Genomic DNA, 20,142 nt, shown 5'->3' with positions numbered 1-20,142 from the left:
TTAAATTATTCAATGAAGTCCATATAGAAAAAAAGCGTTCATCTTGTTATGTATTGTAAATAATTATTAAATTAATTGTAGTACTATTACACTACTTTAAGATAGTTAAATAAAATAAAAGGTCGAAATAAGGTCCTTCGAATCGATCTTGCAGTGAACAGCGCACGAGTTCTATTTATTTTTTAATTTGGGGGTCTGGGACCTGGATTAAAATCATTGTATTTTCTATTGTAATTCATTAGCCTAGATGAAATTCATTTTAATTGACCGATTTTCCCTCTAGGTTAATATAAACCATATATTCTGATTTGCAACTTTGAAACTTTCTTTCTATTAAAAGCTCGAAATATAGGTAAACGGAACGAAGATATGGCAACACTATTATCAGCCTGTCAATTAACAAATACAAAAAATATTGATTCTCCGAAACTCCTTATCATTTTGATGTGGTGTTTATTTTTATTTTCACCTAACAAATGATATTAATTAAAGAATGACCGAGTTAAATGAACTAAATATGGACCCTACTCAAGTTTGTCGTGGGTGTTTGAACGCAAGCGGAGAAATGAAAAATATGATTGAATATGGTCTTTTAGAGGATTTCTATAAGTTTAGTGAAGTCAAGGTAATATTTAATTAATTGTTACCATCTATTAAGATACAAAATAAACATAATATTACAAGAAATGATATCCAGTCGCCTACGTTCGCTGTATCGCAGTAAGAAAATTGTATAATTTCAGGTGGATAAACCAGACATGTTGTCAGGTTTCCTGTGTTCATCCTGTGAGGAGGCACTGATGGAGTGCCGTGTATTTAGATTGCTCTGTCAACAGACTGATAACATTCTAAAGAATGCTATGAAGGTGATTAAAATGTTATTTACAATAGTTATAACTATTTAAATGTTAGTTTAACAGTGGAAGTACATGAATAGGCTGGCTCAACAGGTTTAATACCACAACCACACAGAAGACAAGCATGAAGTGGCAATAATTCCACATTTAGTTTAATTGTATATTCCCAAGCCCTAATTTTATTCCTCTTATAAGAAAAAGATGGAAAGTAGATGACACATAGGAAGGGAAAAAACTCCTTCTGATGTGTTGACACTGTTGATTAGGTATATGCAATGCATCTGAAAATGCAAGTGTCTATGGGCAATGATTACTTTGTTATCCTGGCGAGTTTAAGTGGCCACTTGCTTGTTATAAGCTATAAAAAATGTACAGTCAAATAATAGGATAAGACAGCTGTTTGACAAAGACCTTACTTACTTAATTACTCCGCTGGCCCACTACCAAAGTGAGTCTTTGCCTCTGACATAAGAGATTTCCAGAGTCGCCTGTCTTGTATCTTCTCCTGCCAGTCCATCGCTTGTAGCTCCAGCAGGTCTAGCTCTAAGACTCTCGCCAGCGGTTTCTGGGCTAGGCGATAGGTTGGTGGCCAGATAAAGATCTTGTAACACTGATATTGAAAGTGGTGTGCTCATGAATTATTGGAATTTGGTTTTACATGTTTGCACAAGTTAACCAATAATATCTATATTGTTACAGACGCAATCAACTACGGTCACAGAAAAAGAATCTCAACATAATGATATAAAATTTTCATTTTATAATAAAAAATTAATCATTATGATATCTGCACCGGATATGAATTCAAAAATTGTTTTAACATGTCCATATAATTGTTCTGAATCGTTCCGAAAGAAACCTGAACTTTTGAAACATTTAATAACAAAACATCAAGTGGAAAAAGACTTTATAATTGATCTACAATATTATTGTTCGGTACAAAATTGTATTTATAACGTTGATGTATTGAATAATAAACATTTTTCAGGTAGAAAATTTCTAAATCAACACTATAATAATGTTCATAAAGCGAAAAATATTAATTGTGGTACATGTGGTTTATCTTTTCCGACTCAAACAGCTTTTGAAAGACATTTACATACATGTAATTACACATATGAGTGTACGAATTGTCACCAAGTGTATAAAACTAATGAAAGACTACTCGTTCATTTAATGAGGAAACATCCGATATTACATCAGCAATATAAAAATGAAAGGAAAGCTGAAAAGAGGAAATTGAAAATTGAATCAAAGCCGGAAATTGAATACTTTTGTGACAGCCCAAAAAGATCATTTGCAACGCAAACTTTGAGACCTGAAGATAATATAAAGAATGATATCACATTACCATCTTGGCCGGAGAAATCTGATGATACAAAAACAGATGAGATATCAACGCAAACTGTATTCGAAGATTTGCTCTCATTAAAATCTCAAGCCAGCGAAGATGATCCTATATATTTTTCTGAATCTGTATCCGATATACAAACGCAAACATTTTCAAAAGAATTCGGTTTGAATAAATCAAATAAAGAGACAATAACTTCAGAAACGCAATCACCGGATCTAAGTATAAAAGAAACTCAGACTTGTCTCTGTCTTTATGACTCTCCGAAGTTCAATTGCAAGTTGTTTGAAAGTGTATCATCAAGTCCTGTTATGAATTTGACGTCGACAGAGACGCAGACAGCTGATTTTGGATCTATTGATGCGTTTTTAGGTTTCAATACAGCTGAAACGCAGACTAGCTTTGATGAGATTTTGAATAGCGATTTGTGACGTTGGTTTTAATTTTTTTTTTTGGATGGTTAATATCGCTGAAATGGCGATGTAACAGTAGCTTCGAATAGATGGACATTTTTAAAAAATACAATCCTTTAACATTATAAATGTGAAAGTAACTCTGTTTGTATGTGTCGCTTTCACGACAAAATTACTGAACCGATTTAAATGAAATTTGGTACACAGATAGTCTAGAGCCAGAGAAAGGACATAGGCTACTTTTTAATGCGAAAAAGGGTTGTAAAGGGTTGAAAGTGGGGGATGAAAAGTTGTCAGAAAGTTTCATTTTTACAATTAAAATCTTGAAACTATATTTTTGGGTTGTTAGTTTGATATAAATAAATATGACATTCAATGTATGTAAAAAATTTACCTTAAAGGGTGTAAAATAATAGAGAATAGGGGATGAAAATTTGTATGGGAATATGTAAGGTTTATGTGAATGTCGTGTAAGTTTCATGTTTTGTTGTAATATTTCATAATTTTTAAATAAAATAATAAGTGATTACTGAAGGCAGTAGTAAGTTTATTTTTTACAAACTTATAAATCTTTTCTCTTTATAAGTGTAGATGTAGGAGAAAAGTGTGCCAGAAGTGTGCCATATGGCATTGCTCTTTAGTATTCTGAATTACGATATGTGCTATTTTTTTATTTGTCCTAACCTCAAAGGTTTAGTGGCTTATGTTTTTTAATGCGATGGATTTGTTGAAAAAAAATATGATTTTGTTCTTGTCATAGTAAAGTACATATTTTATGTGTTATTAGTATAAGAAATGTTTTACAAATAAAATAATACAAAACTACTGTTTGTTTTTTTTTTTACTGAAATATGGCAACATTTTATATTTGGCAAAAAGTCAAAATCAATTTTCGAAATACTTCATCGTTTTTCGGGACTGCTGAAGTTAAATAATTCGAAGCAAAAACTATCAAATTAAAAGTCGTATAACGTTCTAAAATTTAATCCTATTTTCACCAAAATATTTGATCACTAATAGAAAGTAGAATTTTTTGTCAGCAACAAGGAAAAGGAATTAAAAAAAAATTGTAGTGTTGTCAGCATACAAAATAAACTTGCATATTTCTGTGTAGACCTCCCGATTATTGATTTTATTTCCGCGCAAGCGTAGTAAAGATTTCACATGGATTTATATATTCCGGAACTGTGTTCTGAAGCGGTCACGTTATATTTATCTTTAAATAAAAATTAACAATTTAAAAATATCAGATATTTCGATATTTTATTAATACGTAAAATGGTCGATATTTCACCATAATTTTCGCATCGTATTGCGAAGTAAAAAGTGTTGAGAAAAATAGTTTTTCTTTATCGATTATAAAGTAAAGTAAATTAATTAAAACGGCTTCTTTACGAGTGAAAAAAGTAACAAAACCAATGCATTTAGCGGCGCATGCCGTTTTTACTGCGAGTGTAAGGTTAAATTCAACGGAATCAGAGGATCATTTTAAAGGATATATCTCTATATCTCAACCTGCGCCTCCCGATATTCTCAATACGCGATGTCGTTACCAAGAGAATTTATATTTAAAAAGGTAAGTCTATTTTTATAATATCTTTTATCCCAAAAAAAAATTAAGATTAAAAGTTTAATTATGGCAACATGACAATTTTTTTAATGAAGATTGAAGTTCCGAACACTAAATATCAAGTGGTCAAAAACCGAAGTAACGAAAACCTGTCATAATTTTGCATAACAAATGAAAAATAAATATTTTAAGCTCTTTGAATTAATTAGTTTATTTATTATTTTTAATTATTACATAATTTATCTTAACTTTAAAAATATCTATAGATTTTGATATTTATTTTCTAAATTATTTGTTCATTTGTTATTATTCAGTTAAAGGTCATTGATCCTTACACTAACGACGAAAAAATAAATCACAAGAAAATAATTAATTCTGTCTATTAACTTTATTATTTATAAACAGCGAAAAAAATATACAATTCTGTTAAATTATTTACATATTTTTGTATTTATCTTTAGAAATGTTAGTAGCTAGTTGTAAAACAGAATTATCTGCGATCTTTCAAATATTGAAAATCAAGACAGAATCGTTCGACTCAACGACCCACTGACCCATTAATCATTTTATTTTACAAGCAATAGTTTAGCAAAGTCCATTTTAAATCAAGCTTTAATATTAGTAGATTTTAATATTTTACACTTACTAATATTATAAACTAGCTTTTGCCCGCGACTCCGTCCGCGCGGAATAAAAAATAGAAAACGGGGTAAAAATTATCCTATGTCCTATTCTTGATTCTAAGCTACCTGCCCACCAATTTTCAGTCAAATCGATTTTGCCGTTCTTGAGTTATAAATAGTGTAACTAACACGACTTTCTTTTATATATATAGATGAGAAAGTTTAAATCGATGGATGTTTATTTGTTTGAAAGTATCTCCGGAACGGTTCAACGGATCTTGATGTAGGCATAGATGTAGAACATAGTCTGGAAGAACACATAGACTACTTATTTTGTTTTTTTTTAATTCCTCACGACATCTAGTAATTTTAGGAAATACCAAAAAAAGCAACTAATTTTTTCACGGTTTGTTTGTTTCATGACTGCGTAAAGAATCATTAATTAGTTCCTACACTAAGGGGGAACTGTGAGTGCAGCATTTTGTATAGAATTAAATTTTAAAGCAGTCGTAGAGGTCAGCGACCCGAGAGATCGCAGACACAGCAAGTTAAATCGATATGTACTCGTGTCAGCTTATGATTTCCTGGTACTTTTAAATCTAACTACCGCAATCAAAGTCACTAAAGGGAACCTTAGTGTAGATTGATAGTTCAATAGACACTAAGGGAACGCTTAAATAAAGTTTAAAATTATCTGAATACTAGCTTTTACCCGCGACTCTGTCCGCGCGGAATAAAAAATAGAAAACGGAGTAATAATTATCCTATGTCCGTCTCCTGGTTCTAAGCTACCTGCCCACCAATTTTCAGTCAAATCGATTCAGCCGTTCTTGAGTTATAAACAGTGTAACTAACACGACTTTCTTTTATATATATAAGATAGTAATAAATGTTATGAATATCTTGACCAGGAATATAAAAAATCTCGTCATATTGCGGGAAAATATGGAACTGTATATCAGAGCTCACAGTTTGGAATGAAGAATGCGATTGAAGCGCCCCCAAACCAAGGGTTTTTGTATTCTTGGTTAGCCTTTACACACGAACGGTTTATAACTATCCGTTGGATGAATCATTATGTTTAGAGGCCGCGTTATTGATTGGAACTAAGATATAGGAGCGGCTTTTTATGCAACCCATGACAAATCTATATATATAAAAGAAAGTCGTGTTAATTACACAATTTATAACTCAAGAACGGCTGAATCGATTTGACTGAAAATTGGTGGGCAAGTAGCTTAGAACCAGGAAACGGACATAGGATAATTTTTACCCCGTTTTCTATTTTTTATTCCGCGCGGACGGAGTCGCGGTTAAAAGCTAGTATATTATAGTCGTAACACAAATGCGTCTTTGTTTAAAAAGTTTAATTCATACATAGCGGCCAATGTTCTGTTTAATTTGTGACTATTGAGAGATAAAGCGAAATTATGTTGTAAAACTAGCAGTCACCCGCGACTTTGTCAACGCATAATAAAAAAAAAACGTCAAATTTAGGCCAGCCGTTTCAAAGATTATCCGAAACGAACGCTGATTTGCGGACAGATAAAATAAAAATAATGTCTTGATTTTTAGTACCGAAATTACGAAATATGTAAGTTATTTTCGAAATTCCATTCATACACAAATTTTATTGTAGTTTTCTTTGCATTGAATATCGTCCAAAAGTACTGAACCGATTTGAAAAATTCTTTCACTGTTGGAAAGCTACTCTATCTCCGAATGACATAGGCTATATTTTTTAATTCCGTCCGGAAGAAGACGCGAGTAACTACTAGTTATATCAATTATTGATCTAGTATTGAAGGGAATGTCGCAAAGAACCATAAAAGCTATTATATTATACAAGCATTGTTATACGAAGAATCCAAATAAAGTACGGCGTGCTTAACAAGAACGGCGAAGAACCAATGTCTAGGAGCTAAAGCACTAGACTGCTTAAAAGAAAAGAACCATTATTGAGTCCGCCCTATGAAGTATCAGCTGGGGTCTGCTGGGGTACTAAAAGACCGTAAAATAGATGAATGAACCTGACTCCAACACACCTGACATGTAGCTCTTATGTTTGACAGTGCAGCATTTTAAAATATATGAAGTATTATTAAAAACTAGCTTTTACCCGCGACTCCGTCCGCGCGGAATAAAAAAAAATAGAAAACGGGGTAATAATTATCCTATGTCCGTTTCCTGGTTCTAAGCTACCTGCCCACCAATTTTCAGTCAAATCGATTCAGCCGTTCTTGAGTTATAAATAGTGTAACTAACACGACTTTCTTTTATATATATAGATAGATAGAAAGTAATAAATATTGTACAATTTTGTCGATTACAGTTGGAAGATTTGTATCCGCGTATTAACAAAGGTGTAATAAGGAACATTGGCTAAAAGCCAAAACAGTAATGCCGCCTTTGGTATTGATCAAAATGCAGCGATGAACTCGTTACAGTTCCCTGACTAGACACGCGGGGCATTCACCTAAAGTTGTCTTGTCTTCGTAAATTATTTTTTACTAGCTTTTAAGCGACTCCGTCTGCGCGGAAAAAAACAATTGCACACAAGATAAAAAAAGTTCCTTCGTCCGTCTCCTAGTTCTAAGCTACCTCCCAATCAGCTAAATCAGTTCGACCGATCTTGAGTTATAAATAGTGTTACTAACACGATTTTCTTTTGTATGTTTAAAGATTCAGTGAAAATTAAAAACTTTCGCTTTGGAAAATCATCTCTTTCTTCTTCCAGATGGGTCTATATATCTTCACTTGAGTTGTCACTCTATTCTTGAGCCACATATCACGTAATCTACCTCTTCCTAGGTCTAACCATTCCGGTGTACCCCTCATTCATATTTAAAGTTCTTGTCACATACGATCCTTTACCATTAAGGCTACTATCAGACTTCCTTTAATGTAGCAATACATTTTTTCGCCCTGTAAATAAATAATAATAGCCAGGGTTGGTGTCAGTGCAGGGCGCGGTTGAGCGACCGTCCAGGGCACTGAACAGATAGGTGCGCCACAGTTCTGCGAATTACACAGTTTCATGTAAACCTGTTATCCCCTTCCCCCAAGGCAAGGTAAAGAAAGATATAGAACATAGTCTGGAAGAATACATGCTAATTATTAATTTTTTTTTAATTCCGTACATACGGATTAGCGGTCGACATCTAGTAATAATATAAGTTAGAAATAAATTGCATAAGTCGTGGTAATAAGTAAATAAGTAAGTTATATAAGTTACTTGTCTACAAAATGAAATATAGCATTTATGAGGTTTCTTGCGTAATGTAAGATTTGAGCGGAACTTTTCTGTTATCGTCTCACATCTTAAGGTGGCTCCAGACGCTTGGTGTTTGCTATAAACAGCCACAATCTTCAAACACGTGCTAAACACTGTACGAAAACACCCAATTCTTCTCTGTTATCTTAGTAATTCGTAAAATACCCAACCCAAATAGTCAAATAGGCATCCTCACGTTTGTCGAATATCCGTTAAAATGTGTAGAAATCACAGAGACGCCGATCACTGACACAAACAGCGAACAAAACAAGCAAACACCAGTCCACACGTTCATGTTTGTTGTTCGCCGTTGTTTGACAAGCGTGCGTAGCTGGCTTTATGAAATTGCGGAAGTTAGTGATTTAATATTCGTTTCAGGAATTGGCAAGACTTGAAGACCAGGTTCTCGGCTCTTCCGCACCACCGACATCTACCGCACCGTTATCATGCTCCATCGATTTGCCTGCTACCGACACTATTGTCGAGGTAAGCTACCAGTGAGGCAACAATGTAGGTTTTCAATGGCGGGAAATAAACTTACAAGTTCACGAGTTGAAGTAATGTAACAGCAGAAAGTAAACATTTTTATATAAAGGCTCTATAACTAGAACTAGAAAAAGTTTATGAGAATTTTTAGTTCAGATTATTTCCACTAGCGCGACTATCTCCGCGTATTTATAATACGAGTATAAAATTATGTTATTTAATTCATTAATAATAACGTCATCTATCGACAATTTTGTTAAACTCAATAATATTACGATCGTTAATAGAGTCATCTATTGACGATATTTTGAAGCTATTTTTTCTAAATCCAAGTCTCTTGCACCCACAGGCCAGCCTGTCACCGGACAACGCAGGCTCGTTACTGTCAATACAGTCAGCACCACCAGAACAAAGGACGATGCCTCCGGAGCAGAGAGAGCGTCCAGCGAGCCTCCTGCTTGAGTTACCACTAGCCACGGTCAGTTGATACTATTTACTTTTCTAGTAAAGCTGTAACAAACGATTAAACTTCTATACTGTTCCCAACAAAATCAATTTCCATTCCCCATTCTTTCCTTATAAGAAAACGGTAAGACGGGGAAAAGAGACTTAACATTTGTTCCATGTGACTGTGTCATACTTCTGACTCTACCATTATTATTGTATTCAGCAAGTTGGTGCGTATCTGTCAGCAATGTCGCCGACGGAGCAGGAAGAGGACTCCCTGCTTACATTGTCGTCGGTGACCGCGCGGCCGCTGCTCGCCGCCTCCAGGAACCTGCGTCCGAGACCTGACTCTACTGAGTAAATGAGCTACTATTGTATTTAAGAATTTTCCTAACGAGTTTTATCTGCTTCTTTAAAGATATCCTTTCTCTTCAGTATACCATGTCCTCCGGATGGTGGGTACGGTTGGGTGGTCGTGTTTGGTGCATTCATGGTTCAATTTTGGGTGGCTGGTCTATTCAAGTCATACGGAGTACTATATGTTGAGATTATGGAGACATTTCCTGATTCATCGGAGTCCGTCGCCTCGTGGATACCAGCTGCGCTGTCTACATTGTGTCTAGCACTAGGTGAGTTTCCTATAAAGTGACTCTAATTGTTAAACTCGACTAACTGTACCCATGACACTCATGGAAATACGAATCTAATAACCCACTCGTCATAATTGGTTGAGTGCTTTTCACTACACGTCACAATAGAATTTAGATACATACAAATTGAGTCGTGATATAACGAAATGTCTTCTCTATACGTAATATTACCTCAATAGTTACAACAGGTATATTCTTAATCTATTACAGTTGTACTGTTGAATTCTGTTGTCTTCCTTAATACATAAATCTACTTTCAGCTCCACTATCTTCAGCATTATGTGAGAAGTATTCTTGTCGCTTGGTGGTGTTCATTGGTGGACTGTTTTGTGCTACCGGACTCGCGATGTCCTTCTTCAGTACTGGCTTGTTGCATTTGTTGCTTAGCTTTGGTGTCATGACCGGTGAGTATACTATTTTATTAATAACTAACTGATTCAGGTCTTTTAGATGTTATCGTTGTTAGTTCTTTCAGATTAACATTCTGCTGTCTTCTACATCTCTATCAGCTCATAACTGTCAGATAATATGGAAAATATACTGTAACTTAGGATTTGAAATATGAAACATGATAAAAATAGCTAAATTACGACAAGGATTTTATGGCATTAACATCTGGGGGGCGCTAGTGTGCTATCAGAATTTAGTTTCACTTTTACCCACCGGGTCAGATAATTTTGTCAAATTAATAAATCCAGATCTTATGTTGTTTCATCTCACTCGAGAAAGTCGCCTTACTCGGTTAGGCTACAGGTTACAATAGTATTTACGTACTATTAGGAAATTTAGCGGTATTCCACCTGATAAGCGACAGCCGTTTCAACATTTCGTAAGCATTGAGACGACGCGGAAACAGTTACTAATAGAACGCAGCTTTAAAATGTGTATGTATAAAAAAAGTTGGTTGGTAGTACATGACGTATGCACAAACTCACTGCTACCTAATTGGGTATTTCGTAAAAAAAGGGGCGGAGTTTGTCTCATTGTAAGGAGAAATTCCCTGATTGTACATACATAAAAATAAACTTGCATACGCGGGGTAAACATTACACAGCTGAGTCAGGGTATCAAGACAGACAGTCATCACCATCTTCACCATTTCCCTGTACTTGTCCCTGTTTATGTAGATTCGCACCAGGATTTCATCCTCCATCTTGGATAGATCTATCTTCCCTCATTTCAGTACTTACTCTTGTCTGAGGAATGTTATCAATAACTTTGTCTTATTCTCAGGTATTGGCGGAGGATTATCAACAACTCCTGGTATTGTGATTGTGTCACAATACTTTGATAAACATAGGTAAATAAAACTATAAAACTACTTATTTGAGTTTTTTCAATTTATTTCTCCGCGATGTCTAATTACGATTAATTCTTCTTTCTTAATTCTTTTATTGAGATAAATCGATATTTATCTCAATAAAAGAAGAAAATGTTTTTTAATTTTGTTCACTCGTCTCTTTCTAGAGCGTTGGCGAACGGTATTTGTGTGAGTGGGACGGCTGCTGGGAGTTTTGTATTTCCAATGCTGATAGAGAAGTTGGTTGATACATATGGACTACATGGGACTGTGCTTTTACTTGGTGAGTAGACGTAATAAGTTTGTAGCTCGTAGCACGAAGCTCGAAGCAAAAAATTCGTAGCAAGATGCCTGTAGTACGAATCGCGTAGCAAGATGCTCGGAGAAACAATCTCTTAGCAATAATCTCGTAGCACTATCGTCGTAGCGTGATGATCGTAGCAAGGTGATCGTAGCAAGATGATCGTAGCAATAATCTCATAGCACGATGGTCGTAGCAATAATCTCGTAGCAAGTTCGTCGTAGCATGACGATCGTAGCAAGTTCGTCGTAGCAAGATAATCGTAACAATAAGCTTGTACAAAGAATCACTTAGAACGAAAAAGAACTCGCAACAAGATGCCGTTAGTACGTATCTCGTAGCAATAATCACGTAAAGAGATGCTCGTAATATTAAGCGCGTAGCCAGAATTTTGTAGCACGAAGTTCGTAACATAACTTGTAATATATACCTGATAACTAGTAATTGTAAGTGTAACTGATAAGAAATAAGATTCTAACTTTTTAAACTAAAAAGAAGAAAGAATCCCGTTTCCGGTACGATTCATAAAACTATGTATAGCCATGTGCGTATGTGTACAGGCGGTGGCATGCTGCATGTGTGCGTGTCAGCAACATTGTACCGCGCCCCGCCCGTGCCTCGCCCCCCCACCCCCGTCACTACCACCACCACGGAGAATACAACACTATTACATGATATACAGGAAGGTATGTGCTAGAAATACCCTTTTGTATATTATTATCCGATATTCTTGAGAAGAAATGCTACGTCCACATATCTTAGAAGAAATGTCATTGTTTATGTGTTAAGTGACGGAGATATTGAGAGGTAAAAGGTTACTATGGTAAGGATATATGCGGAGGGATGATGACCACATAAACAGAAAAGTAATGAGATTGAATCTTCTGTTAGAGAGAAAAACAACAATGTGCCGGTGTATCGGCGCAACACTAGTCCTACAAAAATATCAACCCTTACGTCAGCTCTCTACACCTATCTGACAGTTTTTGGTAACAAGAGCGCGCCATTCGTTCAAAATTATTTAATTTTTAACTAAAGTCTAAAACTACAAAGGTAGAGGAAGACCGAAAAAGGTATGGTTTGAAAGAGGATATGCTAGAGAAGGGAGTGAATTCAGATATGACGTATTATACAAATGTATGGAAGAGCATAAGTGATATCATTGCGATGGGAAAAAGGTAGACTTAGGGCAATGTGGACGTGTTGACTGAGGCATTGTAACTTAGGGTAGACTCTGGCCCCCACATTAGCCAAGTATACTAACAACAAAATCCCATTTCCAGGTAAAGGTGATCTGAATAAAGACAACAAGTTAGTGAACCTCTTCCAGACGGATCCAGAAATGGCATTGAATCAGAAGAACGCAATGCTGAGTGATGATAAAAGAACTAATCTGCTCACAGAAATTATACATCCTAGTCTTATTGAGGTAATAGACTCTAATGATATTTATTTACTTGCTGCCCTCGATCTTAAAACTTCGAAAAAACTAACTGTGTTACTCCAAAAAATTAAGTTAGACACTGTTGATTTTTACCCTGTTGACTAAGTTAAGTAGTCAGTTATATATAAATAAAATTGTCTGTTTGTAATACCGAAAAATATATCATATTTCGTACAAATTTAATTTTTTTTTGTCTGGCTGTCTATATGTCTGTCTGTAAGGTAGTTTGTTCCGTGTAATCTTCGGAACTACTGGACGGATTTTGACTGGACTTTGACGGGAATGTAGCTGATGCACACGGCCATGTTATAGGCTACTTTTTTGGGCGCTAGCAAAGTCAAAAATAAAATAACTTGGTATTCAAATTTTTTTTTAATTTCACGCAATCGAAAGGCAAAAGCTAGTAATTGATAAAGTGAAGGGTATTTGAGGTACGTTGTTGGTTTGCAACGAGATATATTTTCTGTTCCAGGTTGCACGACCTCCTTTACCATCTCAGCTATCAGACTCAGAAGATTCTGAAGGTTTGGATGTATTGGGTGTAGTTGGTAAGTATTATCATCAGCTCACTATACGTCCCCATTAAGGGGCTTGGAACCTACCCCAAGTTAGATGTGACTATGTCATAGTCAACCACAGTCAAGTGAGTGACTTTACACATATCATTGAATTTCTTCTCAGATATTTGCATCACGATGTTTTCCTTCATCATAAGAAGGATATTGATACTAATTTTTTACCTTCTTCTACGTGAAGTATCAAATCATAAAAGTAATTTCTAGAAGTAATATGAATTTTAAACAGGTCTACCGCGAGAAGTAGCACGTCTTCGTCTCCGACCTACTAGGTCATCATCCATCCTGCATTCAGTTGAAGACCTGTCTACTGACAGCACTTGTGTCTACAAAGCTAGTCGGAGAAAGCTTAGTAGGTATGGAAATTATAGATTAATAAACTTTGGCAACTTTCGGGGACTTCAGGGATTTTTTTGATGTGAAACATCTATAGGATCACTTGTAAACTGAATCGTTGGCGTGGCGACGCTTACCGTGGCGACGGGTCGCCACGCTATACTGAGGTATACATATATATATTATTTTAATAATATTTGATATTTAATATTATTTTTATTATTCATTCATTCCTTCTTTCCTTCATTCATTTATTCATTCATTCATTCATTCCTTCCGTCCTTCCTTCATTCATTCATTCATTCATCCATTCATTCATTCCCTCATTCCTTCATTCATTTATTCATTCATTCATTCATTCCTTCCGTCCTTCCTTCATTCATTCATTCTTTCATTCATTCATTCATTCATTCATTCACTCATTCACTCATTCATTCATTCATTCACTCATTCATTCATTCATTTATTTAATATTTTATGCATATTACTTGTACACACACGATGTTGCCAGGCGTCCCATGACGGCTCACAAGTTTTTTTTTTGTTAATGCGGGGAATGCAAGCACTTCGTCTTCCGTGCTGCGTGCAGCAATCATTCGGGGATAGTATACCTTCACAACAGTGAAATAATTTCTCAAAACGGTTCAGCAAACAAACAAATCCTTTCTTCTTAGGTTTACTTAAACTTTAAACCGATACAATTCTTGAGCAAGTATTCTGTGATGGAATTCATCTTTGTCCAGATCATTGTACATTCGGCCGCCATTACCAAGTCGTTTGATCCAGAACAAAATGGTTGAGCCGGTGATTGATACGAAGAAAGAAGAAGTAAGGAAAGAAGAGAATACGGAAGTAGAAGTAGAGAAGAAACACGGATGTGTTGATAAGATTTCAAGGTGAGTTAGAATATTAATTAAACCTTTAAAAAGACTTTTATCTGAAACTATGATAGTGCTAAGGAAAGAAAAAAAGGCATACGATGTAGAAATAACTAAGGAAAAGAATCGATTTATTGAATTCTATTAAATTATAATTAAAAGCCTAATTTTAGTCCTATTTCTCTTTCCACCCTTAACTTATTAGGAAAAGATGGGAAGGGGAAGTGGATTTTCCGGAAGAGGGGGCGCATGGAAAGGAAAATATCCTCTTTCTGTGCGTTTCCTTCTCCGTTGACTAAAGGTAGTGCGCTATTTATTAACAAAAACCATGATGTATGTTGTGGGGGGGGGGGGGAAATACGAATCGAGACATCTCAGTGGACCTAGCATGAATATTTGTGACAATCGCCATTATATCGACATCGAGAAAATTTGTGTAAAAATTTGTGTAATTTAAATTATATGGGGCGTAAAGTACACCAAAAATCTCATAAAAAATCTTACTCATATTATAAACTAGCTTTTACCCGCGACTCCGTCCGAGCGGAATAAAAAATAGAAAACGGGGTTAAAATTATCCTACGTCCGTTTCCTGGTTTTAAGCTACCTGCCCAACAATTTTCAGTCAAATCGATTCAGCCGTTCTTGAGTTATAAATAGTGTAACTAACACGACTTTCTTTTATATATATAGATGCGAATGTTTTGATGGATGTTTGTTTGAAGTTATCTCCCGAACAGCTCAATAGATCTTGATGAAATTTGTCACAGATGTAGAACATAGTCTAAAGAACACATAGACTATATGCTAACGACAGCTAGTTTGACATAATTGTATTCTACCCTCAGATATCTGGATGTATCACTTCTGAAGTCGTGGCGTTTTGGGTTACTATGTGCATCTGTGGCATTGATGTCTTGTGGTTCTCCGTACGCTCTTTATTATCTACCTGCGTATACTGTTGCCGCTGGTCACAGCAAATCAGCTGCTGGTAAGTACATTTCCACTAGTGTGACTATTCCGTGACTGCTAGTGAAAGTGATATGTATTACTACTGAATTATCTTAATATATGTAAATCTCGTGTCACAATGTTTGTCCTCAATGGACTCCTAAACCACTTAACCGATTATAATAAAATTCGCACACCATGTGCAGTTCGATCCAACTTGAGAGATAGGATAGTTTAATTCTCAAATTATTTGTCTGTTATTATTTGACAGTCACAATTATCTGTTAACTCCAAATGATTCTAACAGATGTCGATACCTTTCCACTGGGTTGAGTAAGTAATCAATAGATGGCGCTGCTATGGTAAATCCACGAACGTGTCATATAAGCTTATTAACTGCGCGCGGACGGAGTCGCGGGCGACAGCTAGTAGTTAAATAAAATCTGGTTAGGTGAGAGTGGCGCTGTTATCGCTGTTAGTTCTGTCAGATCATCTCGTCATTTCGCTCTCTTCTACATCTTTTAACAGTGGTAGATCCAGCAACAACAATATTTGTTGATTGCACGAAATTGCCTCACTCAGTGAAATACCACGACCTCACAGAAGACAGGCTTCAAGTGGAAGTAATTCCAAGTACAGTCTGATGAGTGTGGTACCGGAGGACTAATTTTAGTCCTCTTTCCCTTCTCACCCTTTTCTTATTAGGAAAGGATGGGAAGGGGAAGTGGATTTGGTGGAAGAGAGGACGCATAGGAAGGAGAAATATCCTCTTTCTGTGCGTCTCCTTCTCCGTTGATTAAAGGTAGGCAACGCATCTGCATTTGCGGATGTCTATGGGCAACGGTCGCTTCACTATTTCGGCGAATCCAGGTGGCCGTTAGCTCGTTTGCCACTTTATAATATAAAAAAAATATATTTATCAGCTCATATCTGTCAGATAATATTGAGAATAAATATGTTTATTAAAGTAAATAATAATAATTTATAAAAAAACTAGAGAGGTGTGTTGGGACACCCGGATGGAACGAAGTTCCTTTCTATTAATTAGTGAAGGAACCAATGTTTATTCTATGAATAAAAAACTTAAGTCTTCACAAGAAGTACATTTTATTTCTATGAATTTTCGTTATATATTGTCACGTGGTTGCCATGGTGAAGTAGCGCTCATTCGTCGTTAACATACTTACTATAGCAAAAAGTGTCGTGACAACTTTTCGTAAGAATTTTTTCCGTCTAGCCCCCTTTCACAACGCGCAATAAGGAACTTCGTTCCAAAAAAAATATTTAACAGCTCATATCTATCAGATAATATTGAAATTATATTTAAGCTTAGTATTTGAAATATAAAATATGTTAAAAATAGCTAAATTGCGACTATAATTTTGTGATCTGAGGGGCGCTAGTGTGCTATCAAAATTTAGTTCTACTTTTAACCACCGGTTCAGATAATTTTGTCACATGAAATAAATCTAAGTTTTATGTTATTTCTAGGTCGTCTAGTAGCAATAAGTGCTGTACTAGATCTGTGCGGACGTCTAGGTTTGGGTTGGTTGTGTGACTTACATCTGTTCTGCAGACGAAAGGCGTACATTGTCAGGTTAGTATTGTGGTTTTAAATGAAATTTAAATGTCAATTATATGTTTCTGATAAGTCACTTAGGGTTGATTTCAGAACTCACAGTGGTTAACTGTGGCTGATAATGTAATATTTTATTATTTTTAGTATTCTAGTTGCGGGAGCTGCAGTATTAACTCTGCCAAGTTTGACATCTTGGTGGGCGCTCGCGATAGCTTCAGGTATTATAGTGTTCAAATTTGATTGCACATAATTTGCAGCCGTCATTAAGTTTGGATAACATTGTACTTTTTAGAATTTGATCACTTTTCTTATGCCCCTTTAACTACTATACTACTGTTTATAACTACATGGTAGAAAAAAAATACATCCCTTTTTGTTTTAAAGTTACATTAACTTTTTTAAATCATGTAACAAGCTGTTGCCTGCGACTCCGTTCGCGCGACATTCTAAGAACTTAACAAGTATCCTATGTGTTCTTCCAGACTATGTTCTATATCTGTCACAAATTTCATCAAGATCTGTTGAGTTGTTTCGGAGATAACTTCAAACATCCATCCATCCATACATTCGCATTTATAACATTAAGTAAGATTTGATACCCTACACTATATGATTAGACCCTGAAGATACAAAAATGAACATATCTCTTTTCCTTCTATATTTGTAAGCTGTTTTTTTTTGTTTTTTCAACATAGACATTTTTCAACAGGTGCATACGGTCTTTGTCTGGGATGTTGGTTCCTGCTTGTCCCAGTTCTGTTAGCTGATGCATTCGGAACAGCTCGTATCGCCTCATCTTACGGCCTAGTTAGGATGTTTCAGAGTTTAGCAGCTGTTTCTGTACCACCTACTGCTGGTAAGTGGTCTACTTACTCCGCTGACGTAGCGACTTAAAGTAGGTCCTGTGTCTTCTGCTGTCAGTCTTGTAGCTCCAGCAGGTCATATAGCGTCTTCCAAAAGATCTAGGCTAGGCAGATCTCATGTGGTTAATGTCTGAACAGTTTATCTGGTGAAATACCACGAGCACACAGAAGATAGATCAAGTAGAAGTAATTACGCATACAGTCTGATGCGTGCTGGAGGATTAATTTAAGTCTTATTTCCCTTCCCACTTTATTTTTATAAGGGAAAGGATGGGAAGGGTAAATTTGATGGAAGAGGGGACACAAAGTAGAAGGTAGTATTCTCGTTCTATTTGTCTCTTCCTTCGTTGATTTAAGCTAAGGGTAATCTGCAATTGATGTCTATGGGTGGTGATCGCTTCGCCATTTTGGCGAATTTAAGTGGCTAAAAAAAACGATGGATTTTTTGCTAAGGGTAATCTGCAATTGATGTCTATGGGTGGTGATCGCTTCGCCATTTCGGCGAATTTAAGTGGCTTATAAAAACGATGGATTTTTTTGCTAAGGGTAATCTGCAATTGATGTGTATGGGTGGTGATCGCTTCGCCATTTCGGCGAATTTAAGTGGCTAAAAAAATCGATGGATTTCTTTTTGCTAAGGGTAATCTGCAATTGATGTCTATGGATGGTGATCGCTTCGCCATTTCGGCGAATTTAAGTGGGTAAAAAAACGATGGATTTTTTTGCTAAGGGTAATCTGCAATTGATGTCTATGGGTGGTGATCGCTTCGCCATTTCAGCGAATTTAAGTGGCTAAAAAAACGATGGATTTTTTTCGTGGGTTTTTTTTAACTTAACTGAGTGTTTTTTTCCAGGAATGGTAAGAGATATAACTGGTGGTTATTCTTGGTGTTTCTATGGTATGGGGTCTTGTATGGTACTGGGTTCGATTCCTGTCATAGCATTTCATATCACTACCAAAAATGAAGATAATGAGTCTACTGTAGATTGATTTATGTTTTTAATTTATCTATGTGTGCTGTGTAATTATGTCAGTTTATAATCTGACTGGTCATATTATAAATTGACTTTAAATTGTTAAATTAATGAATAATTTACATTTTTATGATAAATGAAATCGTCAAATTAAATTAATATTTTAAATGGCGATGTAACTTTGAAATTGTAACTTGATTCATAATCAATTGTAAAATTTGTATATCCGTCATTTTATAATCTAACTAGTTATGTTATGAATTTATTGCAAATTATAAAATTTATAATTTCACATGAAGTGGAATTATTTAATTGGGAAATCTGCATTATTATTTTTAAATTATATTTAGTCAAATTATAAACTGACGGAGTACGTATTTATTTATAAAACATCATTTAATGAATAAGTAATATTAGAGAATTAAAAGAAAACTCTGGTGTAATATTCTAAATGTCTAATTTAAATATCACGTAATTTAAGTAACTAAACATGTTTTTATACAAGTTGTACAGTGGAAACACACTGTTATATAACAAAAAAATTAAGACATCTGCAATTGCTGTTGTGTTGCTCAACTTTAAATGACAGAGAACGCACAGAAAGATTTTTTTCTATTCGTCTTGTCCTCTGTCACCACTTTCCCTTCCCATCCTTTTAAAGGTGGGAAGGTAAAGAGTAGTAAAATTAAGTTCACAATTTTGTAGCTTGAAATTATGAAAATAATTTATTTAAAAAAAAAACATTTTTTTTAACTTGAAAAGAGTAGTAAAATTAAGTTCACAATTTTGTAGCTTGAAATTATGAAAAAATTTTATTTAAAAAAAAACATTTTTTTTTAACTTACAGATCAATTGAACTTCAGTGACACTTACATATATATTGTAGTCTCTATTGTTCTCAAAGACAGGGAACGAGACAATATTATATAGACAACGTTATCTGATCCGGTGGGAATTTTACAAACTAAATTATATCAGTTCACTAGCGCCACCCTCACTAGTATTATATAATATTTTTGTTCTTGTTATCTTGTCTTTTTTTTCTTTTATGTAATTACCTATCTCTATGTCTATCAATTCATATATGTTCGTATTGTCTGGACTCTGAGCCTACCTAAATTAGGCGTGGCTAGGCCATAGTCAATGTTCGTCTAGTGTGAGTTGACTTCACATATCTTTGAATATCTTCCGAGATGTTTGCAGCATCAAGATGTTTTCCTTCATCTTAAGAATTTCGGATAAATGTAAATGACAAATTCTAAAATCTAA

At 35.1% G+C, this 20,142-nt stretch overlaps 2 protein-coding genes across 2 annotated transcripts; both read left to right on the top strand.

Moving 5' to 3' along the window:
* The first annotated feature begins 371 nt into the window (after positions 1–371).
* LOC106721709 lies at positions 372–2,837 on the top strand. The gene is made up of 3 exons (XM_045685183.1): positions 372–625; positions 744–890; positions 1,836–2,837. Exons 1-3 carry the CDS (start codon positions 494–496, stop codon positions 2,637–2,639), a joined length of 1,083 nt encoding a protein of 360 aa, XP_045541139.1. The 5' UTR covers positions 372–493; the 3' UTR covers positions 2,640–2,837.
* Positions 2,838–3,903: 1,066 nt separating this feature from the next.
* LOC106721707 (monocarboxylate transporter 2-like) lies at positions 3,904–18,902 on the top strand. Its single transcript, XM_045685286.1, has 18 exons — positions 3,904–4,197; positions 8,467–8,574; positions 8,924–9,052; positions 9,245–9,378; positions 9,457–9,650; positions 9,932–10,075; positions 10,905–10,971; positions 11,139–11,254; positions 11,833–11,958; positions 12,556–12,701; positions 13,189–13,264; positions 13,521–13,647; positions 14,371–14,523; positions 15,354–15,496; positions 16,948–17,053; positions 17,180–17,253; positions 17,745–17,891; positions 18,753–18,902. Exons 1-18 carry the CDS (start codon positions 4,165–4,167, stop codon positions 18,887–18,889), a joined length of 2,160 nt encoding a protein of 719 aa, XP_045541242.1. The 5' UTR covers positions 3,904–4,164; the 3' UTR covers positions 18,890–18,902.
* The last annotated feature ends 1,240 nt before the right edge of the window (positions 18,903–20,142 follow it).

This window comes from Papilio machaon, chromosome 29 (assembly GCF_912999745.1).
Source record: "Papilio machaon chromosome 29, ilPapMach1.1, whole genome shotgun sequence".
Lineage (NCBI taxonomy): Eukaryota > Metazoa > Arthropoda > Insecta > Lepidoptera > Papilionidae > Papilio > Papilio machaon.
This window is presented reverse-complemented; position numbering and strand designations above follow the sequence as displayed.